This window comes from Artemia franciscana, unplaced genomic scaffold (genome assembly GCF_032884065.1).
Source record: "Artemia franciscana unplaced genomic scaffold, ASM3288406v1 Scaffold_883, whole genome shotgun sequence".
NCBI classification, from domain to species: Eukaryota; Metazoa; Arthropoda; class Branchiopoda; order Anostraca; family Artemiidae; genus Artemia; species Artemia franciscana.
Window position 1 is genome coordinate 64,525 of NW_027068793.1, and position 21,753 is coordinate 86,277.

Here is a 21,753-nt window from a genome sequence, read left to right on the forward strand (position 1 = left end):
TCCAGATCATCGGTCTTATTGAAACCTGGCTGAATGACCACAACTCCGCTCTTTTAAATATACCAGGATATAATTTCTACAATAGGAATCGACAGTTTCGGCAACATGGAGGAAACGGTGCATATATTCGAAGCGATATTGAGGTTTCGGTAAGAAATGACTTAGTAGTATACCAGGAAATGCTTTTTGAACCATTTATTCTTCAGCTTAGGCTGAAACCTAAAGATGCATTTGTTATTATATTGTATAGGCCGCCATCTGGCTCCATACCAATCTTTATGGATCTTTTGGATAAGCAGCTGGAGAAACTAGCAACTAGTTCACATCCATTTATGATGCTCGGGGATTTTAATATTGACCTAAGTGAGCTTGATGCGAGTGTTTCTATGGATTTTTTGCGGTTTTGTATGTCCTATGGTTTATTTCCAACTATAAATATATGCACACGAGTAACCACCTCATCATCAAAGCTAATTGACAATATTTTTTCAAATTTGTTTTTTTCAGCTCCAAGAGTTATTATTACAGATGTATCCGATCATTTTGGGATTTCAACAAGATTTGATCTCTGTATTCCCCAAAAGTTAGCAACAATAATTCCTAAGAGTCCAATGCACGCATTTAGCCAGAGTAACCTTCAAAAATTTAAGCAGGCAATTGCAGAAGTTGATTGGAATAATTTAATAGACCTTACGGATGATATAAATACGAGTTTTCAAAGATTTTACGATAGACTAATTTTGTTAGTGACAAAAACATTTATAATGGTTCGTTCGTCATCAAGGAAAAATAATCCTAAGAAACCATGGATGTCGCCTAGCTTGTTGCGCTGTATTAATAAAAGAGATAAACTTTATAAGAATGCCATAAATAATGGAAATGATCCGATCTGCTTAAGAATTTATAAAAATTATAGAAATGCCCTGAATAAATTACTGAGAAATGCAAAAAAAAAATATTTCGTAAATAAATTCACTGAGACTTGTGGTAACCCTGCGAAAACATGGAAAATAATTAAAAGTGTGATATCGACAGAGAACTCTATTATTCCCGATGAAGTAGTAATGCAGAATGGCCTACCAACGAAGGAACCCGAAGAGATATGTAATGCTGTTTCCAAACATTTTGCTAATATTGGCGTAGATTTATCTTCCCGTATAGTATCTTCTGATGATGATCCTCCCTTGGAGTTTTTTATGAAGACTCCAATTGATATTTCTATGTATATGAGACCCTTCCCTCGTGATGAAGTAGAGAAAATTATCTTTGGGATGAAAAATACATCGGCAGGTAGTGATTCACTCAATCTTCTGGTGTTGAAAATAGCGTTTCCTTATGTTGCTGATATTCTTACTTCTCTCATTAATTTGTGCTTAAAACGGGGAACGTTTCCTGATTGCTTGAAAATTGCTAAGATTACCCCTGTTTTTAAAGGCGGTAATAAGAATGATCTAGGAAATTATCGGCCTATCTCAGTCTTACCCGTTATTTCTCGACTGCTTGAAAAGTGTATTAACACTAGAGTTTATGATCATTTGGAACTGCATAATCTGTTAAATCCAATTCAATTTGGCTTCAGAAAAGGGAGAACCACAGAGATGGCATTATCATATATAACTTCGATAATCAATGGAGCTCTTGATAATAAGCTTAGAGTAGCGGGTCTGTTTCTTGATTTGGTTAAGGCATTTGACACTGTTGACCACCAATTACTACTTCGAAAATGTGAATTTTATGGAATAAGAGGGGCTACTTTAGCTTTGATTTGTGATTATCTCCAAAATAGAGAGCATTATGTTCACATTAATGGATTTTCTTCAAGTAAGAGTCTTGTTAAATATGGTATCCCCCAGGGTTCTGTGTTAGGGCCTACTCTTTTTTTGATTTTTATAAATGATCTGCCAAATGCTGTTGCAACTACTTCTAGAATAGGGGATATAGTGAATCCCACACCTTCGGGAACCAGGATCACTACAGCCTTATTTGCTGATGATGCGACATTGATGTGTGTTGCCTCAACTGAACAACAACTTACCTCAACAATAAATGCAGCAATGACTATGACATGTCTTTGGTTGAAGATAAACCGCCTTGACCTAAATATAAATAAGTCAAATTTTGTTATTTTTTCACGGTCCCCAAATTATTATCCTTGGATTATGGAAATAGCTACATCGAAGGGAATTGTTAAACGGTCAAAGTCCGTTAAGTACCTTGGGATTATTATTGACGAAATTTTATCATTTAAGTGCCATGTAAAAGCTATAAGTAGAATATTATCGCGGAATTTAGGGATTATCCGTAAACTAAAACATTTATTTCCTTCAAATGTTATACGGTTATTATATTTTTCTCTGATTCATCCGTATATTTTGTATTGCTCGTCTGTATGGCTTGGGACATTCCCCTCAATACTTCGCCCAATCCGCGTACTGCAGAATAATGCCATTAGATCACTTTGTGGAATAGGGAACCGGGATTCGGTCAGGTCAATGTATAGTATGATAAATATAATGCCTGCAGCCGGATTGCGTGATTTTTATACACTGGTTTTTATGTATAAGTACCATTATGGGTGCGTTCCAGAATGTTTTACAGGAAGTTTTCGGGATAGGTCTAATATTCATGATCATAGAACTCGAACAAGTGGAGATATTGAGGTTCCTCGCCTAGTTTCAAGTAGGACTGCTTTTTCAATTATTTATAGAGGGGCTAAGCTATGGAATAAGCTTGTTCCAAGTATTAAAGAATTGCCCATTAATCAATTTAAGGCCGTGCTGCGTGTGGGGTTTCTTGGTAGGTATACCTTTGAAATAGATTGAGATTGATTGATTTAGTATTGAAAATAATTGTTTATTGTTTTTTTCTTTTGTTTTCCTTTTTTGCTTCGGGATCATGATATTATGTTGTTTGATTATGTATGAATTATTTATATGATTTTTTTTTTCTCGGTACACGGTTTCACCTTTCTGCTCATTTTAGATTAACTCATTGTTTTTCTGTTTTTGTTCTTTTTTTTCTTCTATTTTTTGTTCTTTTTGTTAGTAACACACCCTCGCAAGCAACGCATTTGGTGTGCTACCGATTGATTTTGTCTGTCTTATTTCCTTTGGTTAATAAATTAATACTACTACTAAAAAAAAAAAAATAAGGCGATAATAACCAAAGTCATGATTGAAATGCCAGTGGCAACAATTTTCTTTTCTCTAGTCTTATTAGAAATATCTCTGCTCAATTCATTTAATTCTGATATTGGAATACTAAAAGAACTAATCCCTTCCTTCCAGTTTAAAATTTGGAACTACTGAATTTTCAAAATCTATAAAAGTCTTTACTAAATCTGAACTGTGTCCTAAAATCTCCAAAATAACACTATGGAAGTCCATTGTTAAATTTGGGAGATTGGCGGATATATTATATAAATTATAACTAAAGAATTCTTCATTTATTCTAAAGTATTCAGAGGTAACTGAGCATTCATCTGGAATATTTACTATTAAGGAGTTATTTATGTTTAATCTATACGAAAATGTTTTATTATATTGATTCCCTTTCAAGCATCTAATAGAAATAGGATTATTCGCTCCACCTCCGGCAAAATAAAATTGACTATCAGACAGAGAATGAATAAAAAGTAAATCTAAAGTTTTTAAATTACACTTACAAACTAAATTTTCCAAGTCTGTTTTATTAAAAAATACAGAAAATGCACAGTAGTTGGATGACGGAAATTTATGTATGACAAAGCGTCTTTTACAAACAATTTTTGACTTTACATAAAAACAGGATGACATGAAACCTTCGTCTAATATTATATAGCTTGATTCATCTCCTCCTATCCCAATATAAGGTTCTCCATTGGTAATTACTGAATATATTTGCTTACCGCTAGCAGTAAAGGAATCCCTTATAGCAACAGGAGCCTCAAAAGTCTTATAAAGTTGAAAGGAATCTAAGATTTTGGAAAGAGGAAAGTCGCAAACAAACAAAACATTAATCAAATCAAATTCTAAACTACATTCCACATGCATTAAAGTTTCAATGATCAACCCGCTTCTAAAATCGTCAATAGCCAACTCAAACCCTTTAGGTAGGCTTTTCTACGCTAAGAAAGAAAATACGTTTGTGGTTTCCACTCGATCCAGTTCCAAGTTCGCTCAGATATTGGAAGCCTATGCCTCTTCGAACAAAGGGTTGTTGGCCATCTAATGATAGTCGATTTCTTAGTCGACATTCCAAAATCAAGGAATACACTAATTATTAGTATAAATTTCATCGTAAAACAATTCATCTGATGCTAAAGACCTTCAGCTTAAAATAAAGACTGACACTAATTTAATAGCGTTATAGATAGAATAAACCAGGTACTTTACTCTTAGAAGGTAATTGTATAATTAGGCTACTAGTATTGCAGGATTGGCTACCATCATATAAAAAAATATATATAAGCCATCGATGCTTATTTTGAAATTTGTAGATTGAGAATTCAACCCACTAATGATTTTAGGGTCCCAAATTGTTGACCTTAAAACATGACACATTTATACTTTCCCTTTCAATTACACGTTTTTAGCTACTTTAATTTTCTTAAGGAATAAAAGGGATTTTCTTCGCGTTTTGCTTTAATTTGATCTACCTTTATTTTAACCTTTGAAGTCGGGAATGACAACATAGTTTCACTTTCTTTAGCTGTAGGAATAGTTTTAAAACATTCACCTTCAGAGAATGTGGACTCTCCTGTTATACGTGAAACTTCAGCACAAGGAATACTTGAAAAGACATTAGTGTTTTCTGTTTCGATAACATTTTCAGGCTCAATTAAATTATTTTGTGTTTCATCAATTATCGATCTTTTGTGCATATCGACGCTTTGAGATAAACGAAAAGAGTCTTCTTCAGAAAGAGAAGGGGCTTTTTGGGATTTTGCAATATCTGAACTAAGAAGGGGTAAGTTATCATTTAGTATAACATGAGTGCTTGGTTCGCAAGACCTAAGGTCATATGGTCTATTTACTGTTTCCTCTAGGGAGCAAACATCACAATTAGGGTTCATTTCATCATTTTTTCTTTATACTGGTTAATCTCTTTCTGGTAATTCTTGGAAAATTGAGGATTATGTTTCAAAAAAATTTCATGGTTGACTTTTTTAAGGAGCCTAGCATTTGAGGTTCTTTTTCTTAATTCACCTGGATTCAAAGAAGCCAAATAGAAAACATTTTTATGCACTTCGGATAATACCACATACGGCCCACGAAAAGAATAATTGGTCGATTTTCTACCAACTGACGTTGTGTCACGGCAATATACAATATCTCCAGAGGCAATTAATGTCTCTTTTGAATCTTTATTATACTGAATCACCTGTTTGGACCTTTGAATTTTAATCTCATTTAAACAAGTTTGGTGAATTTCACAGATATTTTGTATTAATCGTGTTACATATGAATCATAGCCGTCAAAATAATTTAAGTTTGTCGGTTTATTGTATTGTAAATCTGCTTAAGATTTTCCACTGAATCCATGCACAATAGTAAAGCTAGAAAATTTTCGAACAGTATTTAGAGAAGAGTTCATGCTTAAGATTATAAGGGGAATCTTGTCATCCCAATCCACCTGAGTTAATTTACCACAAGAATGAGACAGCATTTTCTTCAATATTTTAACTTTATTCTCGCTAGCTCCATTGCACTGTGGATTATAGGGGCTACTATAAATTTTCTTACAATTAATTTCGGAAAACATCTTCCATTTTTCTATATTGTCAAAATTTGAACCATGATCAGTTAAAACAGCCTCAGGCAGACCATAATAAGCAATAATATTTTCCCAAAGAAATTTTATAGTGTTTTCTGTATTCATAGCGGTTATACACTTTAATACTACTAGACTACTAAAAAGATCCACTCCAACTAGAACGTATCGATTCCCAGAGCTTGTAATCGGAAAGGGACCAGCACCGTCTAGTGCCCAGACCAAAAATGGCATTTCAGGAACAATATTTTTCCCAAGTGGTGGTTTGATTTTTTTTCGTATTAGCTCGGTTACAAAGATCGCAATTATTAACAAATTCCTTAATTGTAGAGGCCATATTTTCAAAAATGCAAAATTTTCTGACTTTCCACAAAGTCCGCTCAAAACTTGCATGAATACCTAAAGCTAAATGCACATGGAAAAGTTTTAATATACCTGGAATCATTCTCTTAGGTAAAACTACTTGAATGATTAATTCTGTGCGCACATTTTGATTCAACCTAAAAGAACCACTCGAAATATATTCTATTCTATATAAAACTCTGTTCATTAACACAAGTTCATTAGCAATGGGAATAAACCATGGGGCTATATTCTTCAATAAGATACTCCTCTCTTCTTGAGGGAGATCAATAAAGTGGAGAACTTTTTGTCTCTCACTAATAGAGCGCTCATCCGGATGCCAAGGTTCTTTTTCAGGGCCCTCCGAACCTTTAGACACCAGATCGGGACCTATGCCCGTTGCAGCAGGGTTTTCAACTCTGGAGCTCCTTAATTTATTCAATATATCAACAATAATTTTTATATCAGGATCCTGTAGTTGCCCCCTGATTAATTCCTCGTCAGCCAACCCTAAATAGTCAACTTTGTGACCACTAAAAATCCCTGCTGCTAAAAATTCTGCTTTATCATCAATAAAAGATAGGGTTTCGCTGTTGCTAACTATTTCCTTACTTGGCCTTGAAATAATATCTGCAATCATTTTTGTCCCTGGAATATGTTTATAAGTATACAATGGACTATCCATTAATAAGGAGATACGGTACATCTTACTTGATAAGTCTCTGTGTTTTCTTAAATACTCGAGATTTTTAGCGTCAATAAAAATATTGCACTTTCTTCCCCATATATAGTATTGAATTTGCGAGCTTTTCAAGGCCTCAAAGACCATACAGTTCTCGCAAAATAGAAGATTATTTAAAAAAAAGAACCACCTAGATTTGGCATTTTTAATCTCTGTATTAACCAAAAAAACAAATAAACTTACCCAGAACTGAATAAATATCCCTTAGTGGAAACCACAAGAAGTGATGCTATTTGTTAAGAATATTATTACTATTTAAGAAAAAAAATAAGCTAATTAATTATGCAAAAAAAATTAATAGCATGCGAAAAATTAATAAGAAGGTAATATATAGAAGAAAAGACAAGCATTGTACCGTATATATAGAAGAAAAGACAAGCATTGTACCGTAGAAATAACAAAGATTCTGGTCTTGGACTTTTAAGCGAAGCGTAAAATTTTTTTTAATATTATATGGATTCAATAAATTTTATTAGGAGGAGGGTTTTATCTCCGTCGCTGCCACCATTTTGTAACCGGTTTAAACAGAGTCTGGAGAATTAGCAATAGTTTGAGTAGCGTGGAGGTATCAAACTCTGCCGGTTAATAAATATATAAGAAATGCTAGAAATAACCCGTACCTAATACTTGAGATAAAGTTAACACAACACAAGAGTTAAAAAAGAGAAAAGGTTTTATTTTTAAAAGAAGTTTGGTTTTTGGTTTTTAATAGTCTCGTTTTAAAAAGATAATTAAGAAAATCAAAAAGTTTTATAACTTGTAATATAAGTACAATCTTGCTTAGTCTTCGTACTGAAATAAGAAGTTTAAGATATTAAAATAAACTAACTACTAACTAATATGTGAGCGAACAAAATGTTCCAAGGTAATTAAATTTTATCAGCGAGACTCATGTCATGCTGTAGAAAGTAGTAAATTAACATTGTGAGATAGAGAAGGAACAAATTATTCTACTCACATCTAAGCAAAGCTACCACACTCGCCAAGTACCAACACCGACTACTCTCCCCAAAATCCTCCTGTCCTTCTATACAAAAAAAACTGTTTTTCAAATCGCACATGTTATTTAGCAAGAATCAACTCGTACAACAAACACTTCCAAGGCTATACCAAGAAGAGATTAAACCCCTGGTAAACAAGAGATTAAACCCCTGGCAAACAATAACAAGATTCTTACACTGCATAAGAACCATACATGTCCACAGGGCATAACTTACAACGCCTGTCCCCGGGCCCTGGGAGTTTGGGTTTGTAGAGACTTCGGCATTTTTCTTATCTGACCTTTGAACTATTTTTAGCAAAATGGCTGTCTCAAAATTTGATCAGATGGGTTTGGGGATAAAAGGCGAAGAGGAGGGGGGCTATTTACCCTTGGATCTCTTTTTACTTATAAAAACTGAACTAGAACTTTCAATCTCCAATAAAATGGACCTTCTCTGATGTTTATACAAGCATTCCTTACATTAAAACCATAAATGCCCCCAGGGCATAACTTACAACGCCTTCCTCCCGTTCCTGGGTGGTTGTGTCGACCCCGGAGTTTTTGTTACATGATCTTTGAACTATTTAACAAAATCAGTTATCTCAAACTTCTTACCTGACGGGTTTGAGGGGAAAAAGACTTTGAGAGGCGGGGGGCTAGTTCCCCTCCGATCTCTTTTGATTCTTAAAAAGTGAACTAGAACTTTCAATTTCCAATCAAATGAGCCCCCTCTGAAGTCTATCCAAACATCCCCCATAAGAACCATATATACTCCAAGGGTATAACTTACAACGTCTGCCCCCAGGCCCTGGGGGTTGTGTCGACACTGGAGTTTTAATTATATGATCTTTGAACTATTTTTAAATAAATGTCTATCTCAAAATTTTTATCAGATTAATTTGGGAAAAAGGGCATGGGGGGCTAGTAGCCCTCCAATCATTCTTGACTCTTAAAAAAGGCACTAGGACTTCCATTTCCAAATGAATAAGCCCCTTCCGAAGTGTATGCAACGAACCCTTCCATAAGAAATGTCTCTGGGGAAAAAAGATAATAAATAACAATGAAACATTGGAGCCGTAAGGCCTTTGCTATAGGCAAGGCTACAGCGTTGCCTCTGATAAGAAAAGGGATGTCCATTAACCAATTCATTGATCTAAACATACTTTACAACTACTCTTTAAATTTTTCCGCCATTCCGCCATTATGTGTGTATGTATGTATGTATTTATTTATAACCCATCATACAGAATAATGAAGTGATGGAGTACATTGAAAAAAAAAAATGAAAAAAGAAGAAAGAAACAACATATCGTAATTACATTCTAAAATACAAACAAAAATAATTCCACGTCAAAAAACAACATTTTGCCATTCATGGCCACTTTGCTTATTGCACATGTGTACATTCAGCTCAGCTAACTTAGCACACGGACAAGACAAGCTATATTTTTTCATCAAATAGGAGTTGCGGGTCCACGGAGGAACTCACAACAGAAACTTAGCAAATTTGAAGAAAACGCGTTTCATCCTAAGATGGTCAGATTCACTTAATATAGGGTAAAACGGTGCTAAATACAGAATATGTGGCAGGACAGACACTATTGTAAATTCTCGCAAGATGGGCACTATTCAAATGAAACTAAGAACTAACAATTGTACCATATGCACGATGGATTTTCGTTTCCATACTTTCTACCATCAATAGCCTAGTTTTCTTCAGATTTTTTCCAATAGGAAGGCCAAGATATTTCAACTTAGCACACGGCTTTACATCTGTACCATTCTGATCTATAGATATATTATCTGATCTGGTCGTGTCTATTTAATTAAAAATCAAAACATCACGTTTTTCAGCATTTAGGGAAAGTCCAATATCACTGTAGTTTTTACATATATCCAAAAAACATTTTTCTAGCCCACTGATAGTCCTACTAATATTAAAAACGTCGTCTGCATAACATAATATCGACAAGTCAGTACCTTTATATATACAGCACGAAGAAAGTTGGCACTGAACTGGAAGGGTTGCATTATTATAAACCGTGGGAGAAGTAACCGCACCCTGCTTAACCCCGATATGAATTGGTACACCATCAGTCAGCAAATTCTTCCAGGTATGCGTATTTTTGCTTTCATATGGCGGTACATGTACAAAAGAGGTCTAACGACGTCTTGCGATACACCACGGTTTAAAAGCTCATTCATTGCTTGGGGATGCAACAACGAATCAAATGCTTTACTAACATCGTATGTTCCAAGCGCTAGAGTACCACCGGATTTATCTGCATCGATCAACAAATTGCACAGACATTTTAGAGCATGGAAGCAACCAAGCTTAGGCTGGAAGCCAGACTGGTGAGGAGGCATGTAACAGATAGAACGCAGGTTATTAATTATAATTAATTCAAACACCTTCGCAAAAATGCTTGAAACAGTTATAGGTCGATACGATGAGCATTCAAACGGATCTTTCCCTTTTTTTAGAATCGGTGAAATAAGACCAACACAAAAACAATCTGGAACTATACCGCAGCAAAAAATCATTCGGTACAACAAAAAAAGATGACACATAAGCTTATCAGACCCATTTTGTAAATAAAGGGCGCATATGCGATCATAACCAATGGACTGTCTTTTGTTAAGCTTTCGTATAACATCACGTAATTCACTAGAACTTACTGCAAAGGTACCCTGTCCAGGAGTACGTAAGCGATTATTTAAATCCGTTTCAAATTTCTTGAGAATGTTAACGTCAGGTTCGGTGAACTGACTTTTGAAATATAAATGCCACTGGTACTCACTAATTGTAATTTTGCTTTCCCGAGTTTTATTACTTGCCAAACGAGTTTCCCATAGCTTATTAGAGTCATTCGCGATCTATTCCGCAATTGCAACACTTTGGCCAACCCGGTGAGCTTTGAGCTCCTTCTGAAAGCGGCGCTTAGTAAGTAACCGTAAAGTATTTACAACTCCGTTTCTAGGTTTATCACAATCATTCCACAGACGTAACCAAAATTTAGAGGACTGACAAGCGGATTTGAGGCTCTCGTTACTGGACCATCCAAATTTTTCGGTTCCAGATCTACACGTTCTCACTGGGACAGCGAATTTTTCGGCATTTTTTAGAGCGTGGGTATTCTGCGCACAATAAAAATTCAGTTCAATACGAATATTCTTCCCATTTATGTCCCATCATATTCTTCCGGGATTTCAAATCTGAAATCCCGTAAACACGTACTATGACAGAGATAATGTTTAAAATCTTCTAAATTATCACAAAGTTGATGTAAATATTGGCCTTTATGTGACCAAACTTGTCATACACTTTATCCTTACCATATTGTTAATTTAAACAAAAAGATTGCCTTACCTCCTAATATCCTTCAACATCTGAAAAAACTTTCATCTCAAAAAGGTTTCCCTCAAGTGACAACAGGCTCACACTCGATTCTTTTAATAGTTCAACGGGAATGGCTTCAAGTGTTAAGCAATTTTCTTCTAGTCTTAAGACTTTTAGTCTTGGACATTTTGCAATGCCTTTTGAAATTTTGGATACCTAAAAATTCGAGTGTTTACAAACAGAATCGAATAAAATGAAACCTCTCGCTGTTAAAAGAAATATTAACTAGAATGTTTCTTGAGGTCTTGGAATTATTCAGAAGTTGAAGCAAATCTTTCCTTTCTCTATCCTTCGTCTATTATACTTCTCTCTTATTTACCCTTATTTATGTTACTGCTCGTCAGTGTGGATGTCAACATTTACATCAATACTTACACCTTTAAATAATCTTTAACTGAAATCAGCAAAAGTCCTGCAGTCTACCGCCCTTATTTCTGTTGAACTTCGGAAGATAAAAGATATTCATACGCTACACATTTTTTTAATTGCATTTAAATATTTCTGTGGGGACCTTCCCTCAAGTCTTTCCAGGCTACTTGAACTTTAGAAATGTCAGTCTTTATGAAACTAGGAACCAGGATGATGTGCTGGCGCCATCCACCCCTGCAGTGCACTTGGACTTGATAGTTGCTGTCATATGTCCCTAGAAGTCCATTCCTGTTGGGATTCGACGGTCCTGTACCCTAGGCTCCTTCAAGAAACAGTTAAAGAAATCCTTATTAAAAAAAAGTAAATTAAATTAAAACACTATAATATTGATCAGTTATTTATACTGATTAATTATTTAGAAAAAAAATAATTATTTAGAAACTGATGGTTTTAGTGTTGGTTCCTCGATGTTTATTTGTTTATTGTTTTTTTTAAAGTATTTTTTAAATGTAGGTGGTGCCGAGACCAGTTCTACTCGGGTGGGGATTAGTGAGTAGAATCCAAATATATTTTAAGTGTGAGTGTACTTAATATTTATTTTTATTTTTTCCCCAAAAAACGGGCCATTGAGCCCTTTGGGATATTTTTACTTATAAATGGAAATATATTGGTAATAAAAGGAACCAACAACTCACTGCAGAGTAAAGGCAACTGAGACCAACACAGTTGTGCAGGCTTGTGCCTGCACAACTATATATAAAAGTTTCAATATAAAAGTCTTTCAATATACTGATTAGATCAAAATGGTTTGATATTTATTGCACATACTGGGAAATATATGTCTATTGGATTTAAGCGTGAAGTATATAGGTTGGCAAAATTTTGAAGTTAGAACAAAGTGGAACTAGAAAATTTTTTAGAGCTTTAAAATAAAGGATAAACCAAATATGACATTCCTTAAAAAAAAAAAATCCTGGTTTCCAGTCTCAATTTAGAACCCCAAAGGCCACACAGTGATTTTCCAATTGATAGGCCTTGACTGAAACATACATATTTTCATCTCTTCATTTAGAACACTGTTCAATATATTATAAATTCCTACATTCGGCTAGCAGCCAAGAGAATTGGCTGCTAGAATTGGCTCCAATTCGTTCAAAGCTTCACTTTTTATCTCCTCCCATGAAGTTCCAATGTACTCGTAGCTTTTGGTCGGTGATTTTAAACTAAAGGAAGTTTACACATTTAGAATCCAATTTAAAAGTAGATAGGAGGACATATAGTTTCCAAAATTCCGTGTTTTCCTATGCACGGTTGGTTACTCCAGACGAAGGTTGCTCTTTACTTATTGTGCATTGCGATTAAGAGTTTGACAGCACATTTTCATACCTTATCTCTTCAAAAAATAAACGTAGATGTTTTTTTCACAAGACCGGTTTTGAAAGAAGCTAGAGTCAGCCATTCTAATGCAAACAAATTCAAATCATAGAAAAGAAGTATTATTTAGTCAAATTTTCAAAAATCAAATTCAGTGTTTTGGTTTAAATTGGGAATTAAGGAGTTTTTTAGGCCTCCAAAGGTCATATTGTAAATTTATGCTTAGAATTCACTCATTCACGCTCTGTGATTTCCCTCTATTGTCATGACACAAATCAAGGGACGTCACACTACTTGTAATGCTTTATTGAAGAAGCAAGGAGTAAAGGGCTAATTAGAGTTTTTTTTTTATTTAACTAGACACCATTATTTTATTTCTTTGCTTTCAAAGATATTAAAATATTTGGATTCTTAATATTGTTTGTGCTTTTTGCTCCATGTTGACTATGCTTAGATAATTAACATATAAATCCTTACCTGGTTCTGCATCAAGCACATTTCAGAAACTTGTAATTCTTCAATACCGTCCGGAATTTCTGAAATTTTGTTCCGCGATATATCAAGAACATCAAGTTTGCCAAGCTTGAAAAGCTGAACTGATAATGATGAAAACCGATTACCAGAAAGGTTCAAGGACTTCAAATTTTTCAAGTTTACGAAACTAGCTGGAAGTGAAGTCAGTGAATTATCTTGCAGTGAGATTGTCTCTAGCTTTGAAATGTCTCCTATCCCCACCGGTAAGGTACCTAGAAAGTAGTAGCAGAACCTTCAGACCTTATTTTCGGAAAGGTCATATCATACTAGGCTGCTTACAGTGCCTCCGCATACGCAAAGACAATTGAACTTACATTTATTTACAGAGAGTTTCACAGGTAAATATTTTATTCATAATTATAATATTTTCTCTTATTTTTTTTATATAAAATTACTTTGATAAACTATACTAGTTTTTTATAAGTGCTAGCCTTTATATTGGTTTTGATGGAGGTTTTGAAGTTAAAGTAATATAAAAAGATTATAATCATATTAGTTAGCCGTAAATAAGAGCTGTGAATAAGAGTTCAGCCGTCAGCCGTTATAATTTCTGAATATTTCACATGAAGAAATTTCAAATGAATTGTTCCACATAATACAGCCTTCAATTTGTATTATCTATTGCTCTTAAGAACCCTTATATAGAATCCTTCTCTAATGCTTTTAATTAAAAAAATTTTTTAACAAAATAAGTTTTTCATTTAAAAGTAGAGAGGTGCATCAAACCGAAAATGAGCAGAAATGAAGTCAAATAATTTTCCAAGCGGTAAAACTACTACGAATCCTTATCAATAAATAAATAAAACCCAAACCGAGCAGACATTACAATAAATAGCACAGTCTAAATATAAACGAGCAGAAACTAAGAAAATTAGGGCTGACACCCACATGTCTCCTAAAAATCAGAACATATTTTGCACTTTGCTTTCAACTTGATGCTATAAGCTTTTGCTACTATATTTCCTTTATATATATTTTTTTGATAGCCCGTACGCCCATATTGCGTTTCAATTTAGTTCGAATTTCCCTTGACCATTTCCTAAAATTTTCCCCTTAAAACTCTTAGCCTTAGTATTAGTTACACCAGAAACAGTAGTTGGAGTAGTAGTGGTAGCAGTACTAGTAGGAACATGCACATAATGCCTTTTAGTTAATTAATCTCCCCCTAAGTATTCCCAGAACTCTAAGTTAGTCCTGAAATACAACCTTTGGACACCCTGCATAGACATGGTGTGTTTTAATTTATTTCATTTTCCCCTCAACTCTTAAATATTCACCTTCATTCCCCTAGCCTTAGCAGTAATAATATCATTTTAATAGTATTTGGAGGAGGAGCAGCAGTAGTAGTAGTTGTGTGGTGTTAGTAGAAATAGTATTAGTACTAGCAGTAGCAGTAGTAGCATGCACATCTTGCCTTTTGGTAAGTTGAACCTCCCCTTCCTCATGCCCTGGAAGTTTCAGCTAGATATGGTAAACTTCAGCTTGGTTGTATTTGTACTAATAATAGCAGTAGTAGCAGTGGTAATAGTATCAATAATAGTAGCCACATTTTTCCTTTTTGTCAGTTGAATATCCTCTCACGATTCCCTGGAAGCTCCAGCCTGACATGGTAAGCTGTTTCTAAGATGCTACTGATGGAGTCTTTTGACAATCTGCATGCCCTGCACATTTTTGTGCAGGGACAATCTGCACAACCTGCAAAGGTTGTTTCTATACAAAGTGCCTGGGTGGAAAAAAGGACATTTTCTCCAATTGCTCTTTACTTAGGCAGCACTATTGTGCTGCCTATGATTTAGCCCTTGTAGTCTACAAACTAGATATGATGTTCAAAAGAATAGGTTCTAACAATTTGAGGCAGAAATCAAGAGCCAATCATGATACATAATTATCCACGCCATGAGCAAATCAGGTATTTTATAGTTATTCCAATTAAACGGATCTTGTCACTCTGATTACAGGAATAAAATCAGCAAAATGACAGTATTTGTACATAGAAGCAGGTGTTTAATTTGCTATAGAGCAGGGGGACAACTGCCCCTTCCAAACCTTGCCCCCCCCCCCAGTTTGCCTTCCACCTGAATTTTAATGTCTTCAAAAATCTTGCCAAAACTAAGATAAGCCTGAATAATTCAAGCATCCATGGAAACAGGTCAGTTTTCTTTAGTAAAACTTAACCTTTATGGTACTACATGGCTCATTTTTCAGTTTTCATTTCATTTGATTTGGGCAAACTGGCTCCAACTTTGCTCCCCTCCCCAAGATTTTGATATTTATACGTCACTGCATAGAAGTACATTACAAAGGGAGTTTTTGCATACCACTTTTGAATGTCTCAATCAACAAAATACAAAGGAAGACAAAAAACCCTCAAATTTCGACATAATATTTTCAACAAAAAATATCAAAGAATATCCAAGGTGTTGGCCCATTTTGAGGACTAGGATCAAAATACTTGGTAGCTTCCATGGTTGTCTACAGAGTTAGCTTAAAAGTAAATTAGTAAAAATCTAGAGTATTTAAGGCTTTGAAGCTCCAAAAAAAAAGAAGAAGAAAATTATCTTTATGTCTTATTACAGAAAATTCTTATATTATGAACACATTCCACAAAGCTTTAAGAAACAGTACAAGTCGAAACTAAACCTAGTTAAACAGAAATATTTTACTTAGCCTGTTATGTTCAAGCTTTAACAGCTTTAAAGAACTGAAATGGCTTAAGTAGTCAGGGAGCAGTGCAAGTTTGTTATTTGAAAGATCCAAATTTCTCAAGCTTTTGGCCAAAGATTGCAGTTCTTCAGGTACCTTAAATTAAAATTTATTAATAGAAAATAAGAATAGAAAAAACAAAAACAGATGAAATACACAAAAATAGATCTTAAGTTAAATTCTAGACTAGGTTCTTTTTGCTATGTTGGAGGCTAGTTAAGTTAGGAGAATCAAACTCTCAAGAATAAGTTTTAAGCATAAATTTTGTGCTGGAAAGATCTTTCTATCTCTACTCCTTCCCTGTTTCTAAGGTTTAGAAAATTATATGGAAGACAAATTTATACATATCTTAAATTTTGTAAAACACATTTTGTTTGATCTTGGTTTGAATCTACTTTTCTTTGACTCTAGTTTTCAAAAACACCAAAGAATTGATAATAAAAACCATCCAGAGCCCTTGATACCACGTAATGTATTAAGTTGGTGTCTCAGATCCTGGGTCTTTTTTTTATAAAGATAGGTAGAAAACCCATTGCCCGTCGAATAAAATGTATAGAAAATTTTCCAGAGTACCAACAAATGTGGACACATAAGCTAAATTAAGATGCCAAAGATACCTTAAAGTTCCAAGGCATTGAAACTGCTTGATGATGTCTTGGAACTTGGGGGGGGGGGCACCCCCTTATCTACACCTCTGACCACAGTGTCAAAGAACAGAAGGTAAACATAGTACTATTCTGAATAATCTGATATAAGACAGAAGTTTACGACATAGGACAGAAATGAGATAGAAATATTAGAGTCAATTCCTCAGTCTAGGTTCTTGCTATTTTTTCTAATTGGCTTTATTTGGTAGGATATTTCTGTTGCTCACCATATGTTAACAGATTCAAGTATGATTTCTAGTCAAAATAAGATCTTTGGTCCTGTTAAGAGTAAAAAAGGAAACTTGTGCTCTTCTGTAAATAAGTGTTTAACTATTGTAAGCTTAACACTACAATAACAAAAGATTGGTAGGCTACCATTCAATCTTGTTTCAAAACCTAATAGTCACTACCATGTTAATTGCATCCTTGTCTCTCCTAATGGGACCAGATTCATTCCACAGTTATATACAAAACCTCTATTTACTCTGTTGATTTCCATTTTTTTGCTCTCATCTATAATGGTACAAAATAAATGGTACCATAGTGCATTATTTTGCACTGAGGTGCAAAAAATGCACTTGAACAAAAATAAGATTTTGGACCAAATAATTGTAATAATAAGATAATGTTGGACCTTTAGACAACAGGGTTAGTGCCTTATCAGTATTCTACATACTTTAATACTTCTTCTTTTTTTTATAAATTTTTCATGTAAACTTTCAGTTTTTCTTAAATTTATTTTCTATGTAGAGGATAAACAAACTACTCAACATACATTTTTATTTTCTTTCAAATTTACTAACTAGTACCACTGTAAGCTCCATTTTTTGCCATTTAAGTGACAAATTGGGCTTTTTGGCTTATAGAATCAAGATAAAAAAACAATATTGAATTTCGAATCTAGTGTTAAGATGATATTTCTCAGTTATATATCCTACAGGCATGCATTAATTAAAATTAAATCTGATAAACTTAACAAACTGAAAATCTTTTATTCCTGCCAGGCTATTAAGGTGGATCTCCGAGGTTTGAAGCCAATGCTATTTTCCTATAGCAGTGAAATGCGTATTAACAACAGACACAAGCAGATTCTTTGATGAAAAAATTACTGTGGCTTTATTGAAAGCTTTGACATGAATAGGCCGAACAAATTTGCATTTTTTTTCTTTAGAGCTTCATAAAAAATTAATTAGTGGGGACACCTCTAATTTTTAAAAGTAGCAATAAAATTACTTTTAGAAGACGTAGAGAATTGTAAAGTAGCCTCTCCATTTGCCACAAGATTTAAAAAATTTTGGCCGTGAATTTTTTTTTTATTATCATCAGTCTCCTTTAAAATTTGTCATTTAAGATATTCTTCCTTTACTGTTTAAAAGGGTTGTACTAATCATATAGCCTTGATTTTTGTGTCGTTTTGTAGATCTTATACCGACAAATAATCCCAAAGATTGTTAAGTTTGTAGTTATAACAGATGATTTTTAGCAATAATTCTTAGTATTCAACATTTCCTCCTTTCTAATTGGCTTAAGCACTCCTTGAGGGGTTTGCCAGAATATCATTAAGAATGTTGACATCTCCTTAGCATTAAGACCAGATTTAAAAGGAAGTTGAAAACATGTATAATTGGCAACAACACCTTGAGGCAATATCATTTTAACACCATACGAATTGGAATTTGTTAGGTTACAAAGCAGATAACAGTTTGGCTTTACAAGTAAAGAAACACCGATTGTAGGCCTATAAAATGTATGAACATTATTTTTAAAAAGAACATTATTCTTAAAAACACATTACTTTAAACATTATTGGCCTTTAAAAGTAAAGAAACATCGATTGTAGGCCTATAAAATGTATGAATATTATTTTTAAAAAGAACGTTATTCTTTAAAACACATTATTTTAGACATTATTGGCTCTTAAAAGTAAAGAAACGCCGATTGTAGGGCTATAAAATATACGAACATTATTTTTTTAAATCTAAAGTTGTATTCGTCGGATATTCGTCCATTTTAGTTCCACGGGATCTCATTTTATTCCTAATAGTGCCGTATCTTAGAATATTTTGGTTTTTCTCCATCATCTCATATAGTTGATGATTTATAAGCTCGTTCATAAATGACTGATTACCCCGGTTCGGAACCGGGGTAATCATATACTTTGCTTTACGGAGTAATGCATATACTTATTAAATTAATGTCATTTAAAGTGATATGTTCCTGAAGGTTCATAATAAACATTAGGCACCCTTGCCCTGGGGTCATAAATACAGGTAAGGGAGGAAGGAAACCCCTTAGGGGTATTTAATAAATTTTTGAAACTACTTATATTTATATACTATTCATCAAAAACAAGAGCTAAGAGCTCATATGGTACTTGTGACAAGGTCAAGAAGAGCCAAGAGCTGATATGATAGGAGCTCTAGCAAAATTCTAAGAATCAATAGATTGCTTTAAAAGGAAAATCAGAGGCTTAATGCTGGTCGGGATTTAAAATAAGAGCTTTGAGATACAAGGTACTTCTAAATATCAGAATTCATTAAGATCCGATCATCCACTCGTAAGTTAAAAATACCTCAATTTTTCAAATTTTTCCTCTCCCTTCAGCCCTCCAGATGGTCGAATCGGGGAAAACAACTGTAACAAGTCAATTAGTGCAGCTCCCTGACATGCCTACCAATTTTTATCGTCCTAGCACGTCCAGTAGCACTAAACTCACCAAAGCACTGAACCACACCACCTAACTCCCCCAAAGAAAACGGATCCAGTCCAGTTACGGCAATTACGTATCTACGCCGTTTATAAGCATTTTCCAGTTTCCCCCTCCAATTCCCCCCCAATGTCAAAAGATCTGGTCGGGATTTGAAAGAAGAGCTCTGAAACCTGATTTTCTTCTAATTATAAAATTTTATTAAGGTCTGGTCACCCATTCTTAAGTTAAAAACACCTCAATTTTTCTAATTTTTCCAAATTAACAACTTCTAGCTCCCTCAAAGAGAACGGATCCGTACCAGTAATGCCGCCCCCCCCCTAATGACACTGAATCTGGTAGGGATTTAAAATGAGAGATCTGAGTTTCGAGGTCCTTCTAAATATGAAATTTCATAAAGGTACGATCACTCTTTCATAAGTTAAAATACCTAATTTTTTCTATTTTTTAGAATTAACCCTCCCTCCCCCAACTCCCCCAAAGAGAACAGATCTGTTCCAGTTATGTCAATCCCGTTTCTAGGACTTGTACTTAGTTTCACCACCAAGTTTCATCCCAACCCCTGTACTCTAAGCATTTTCCAAGATTTTAGGTCCCCCCCAACTTCCTCTTCACCGGATCCGGTCGGGATTTAAAATAAGAGCTCTGAGACGTGATATCCTTCCAAATATCAAATTTCTATAAGATCCAATCTCTCCTTCGTCACTCGAAAATACCTTATTTTTTTAATTTTTCAGAATTAACAATCCTCATCCCAACTCCCCCGAAGACAGCAGATCCGTTCCAGTTATTTCAATCTCATATCTAGGACTTACGATTATTTTTACCACCAGGTTTCATCCCGATCCCTCCACTCTAAGCGTTTTCCATGATTTTAGGCTCCCCCTCCCATCTCTCCCCCAATGTCACCGGATCCGGTCGGAATTTAAAATAAGAGCTATGAGACACGATATCCTTCCAAACATCAAATTTCACTGGGGTCTGATGACTCTTTCCTAAGTTAAAAATACCTCATTTTTTCTATTTTTTCAGAATTAACCCCCCACCCCAACTCCCCCAAAGAGAGCGGATCCGTTCTAGTTAGGTCAATCGTGTATCTAGGACTTGTGCTTACTTTTCCCATCAGGTTTCATCCTGATCCCTCGACTCTAAGCGTTTTCCAAGATTTTAGGTTCCCCCCTCAATTCCCCCAATTTCACCGGATCCAATTGGGATTTGAAATAAGAGCTCTGAGACGCAACATTTTTCCAAACATCAAATTTCGTTAAGATCCCGTCACCCGTTCGTAAGTTAATAACCGGCCGAATTAACCGGCCCCCACCCCCTCCAGATGGTCAGATCGGGAAAATAACTATTTCCAATTTAATCTGGTCCGCTCCCTGATACGCCTGCCAAATTTAGCTGTCCTAGCTTACCTGGAAGTGCCTAAAGTAGCAACTAAATCTCAACGTAATTAGAGTTTATTTATCAACATGGTTTGGACTTCGACAGAATGCTGAAATTTCTCAAATAGAATTTACTTACTAATATTTATATGCTATTCACCAACACTAATAGTTAACCTATAATAGTCTACTATTCAAACAACCCTAATAGGTTAAGGTTAATAATACTGCTACTAATACATTATGACCCCTAAACAATCTCTATACTATTCGCATGTCAATGCTCTTCACATGTCAATGAAAAATCCACTTTCAATATTCACTTTCAGTGTCGGACCAAGTAATTTTCTCACATCCACTGTCTTCTGGCTCCAAAGTCCGTTTCATTCCGTGATTTGCTGCAGCCCGGACTAAGGCAGGCTCTCTAAGTGGCATGTTCCTAATCAATCGCGAGTCTAATATCTCCGTAAGTGTAAACAATCGCTCCAAAACTCCTGAAGCTTTGGTAATATAAACAAAAAATACTCTTTTGATCTCGGAATAGTTAAAATTTCCACATCATGCTCATGGTGATATACCACCAAGTGACATTCTTCTTGATTGGTGATTTCTAGCTGACCTTGAATTTGAGCATAGTATTTGTGATTTTTCTTTAACTCCAATTTTGAATTGTGTGACCATAGGAAAAAGTTCTTTACCAATCCTTTTTGGGATGCCACTTCCCTTATGGTCATTCCTCTGGGAATATTATGGACAGTCTTCACTTCAACTGGTGTGCCGTTTTCTAAGCGACCATCAAGAGAAGCTCCAAGAAACT

The 21,753-nt window shown here is 34.7% G+C and overlaps 2 protein-coding genes across 2 annotated transcripts in view; both read right to left on the minus strand.

The window, feature by feature from the left end:
• Positions 1 to 21,371, minus strand: part of LOC136043731 (leucine-rich repeat-containing protein 57-like) — a 50,619-nt gene extending 29,248 nt beyond the window's left edge. Inside the window, exons 1-4 of the mRNA XM_065728639.1 lie at positions 21,260 to 21,371; positions 16,158 to 16,298; positions 13,438 to 13,706; positions 11,188 to 11,373 (exon numbers count right to left, since the gene is read on the minus strand). Coding sequence (XP_065584711.1) covers positions 11,191 to 11,373; positions 13,438 to 13,706; positions 16,158 to 16,298; positions 21,260 to 21,371 — 705 coding nt within the window. The 3' untranslated portion in view covers positions 11,188 to 11,190. The remainder of the gene's footprint in view (positions 1 to 11,187; positions 11,374 to 13,437; positions 13,707 to 16,157; positions 16,299 to 21,259) is intronic.
• LOC136043730 (uncharacterized) lies at positions 5,500 to 5,985 on the minus strand. Its single transcript, XM_065728638.1, has one exon. It carries the CDS (start codon positions 5,983 to 5,985, stop codon positions 5,500 to 5,502), a length of 486 nt encoding a protein of 161 aa, XP_065584710.1.
• Positions 21,372 to 21,753: the final 382 nt, after the last annotated feature.

Coding starts and splice junctions, on each gene's coding strand:
- LOC136043730 (XM_065728638.1), bottom strand. CDS start 5,985: ATGCCATTTTTGGTCTGGGCACTAGACGGTGCTGGTCCCTTTCCGATT.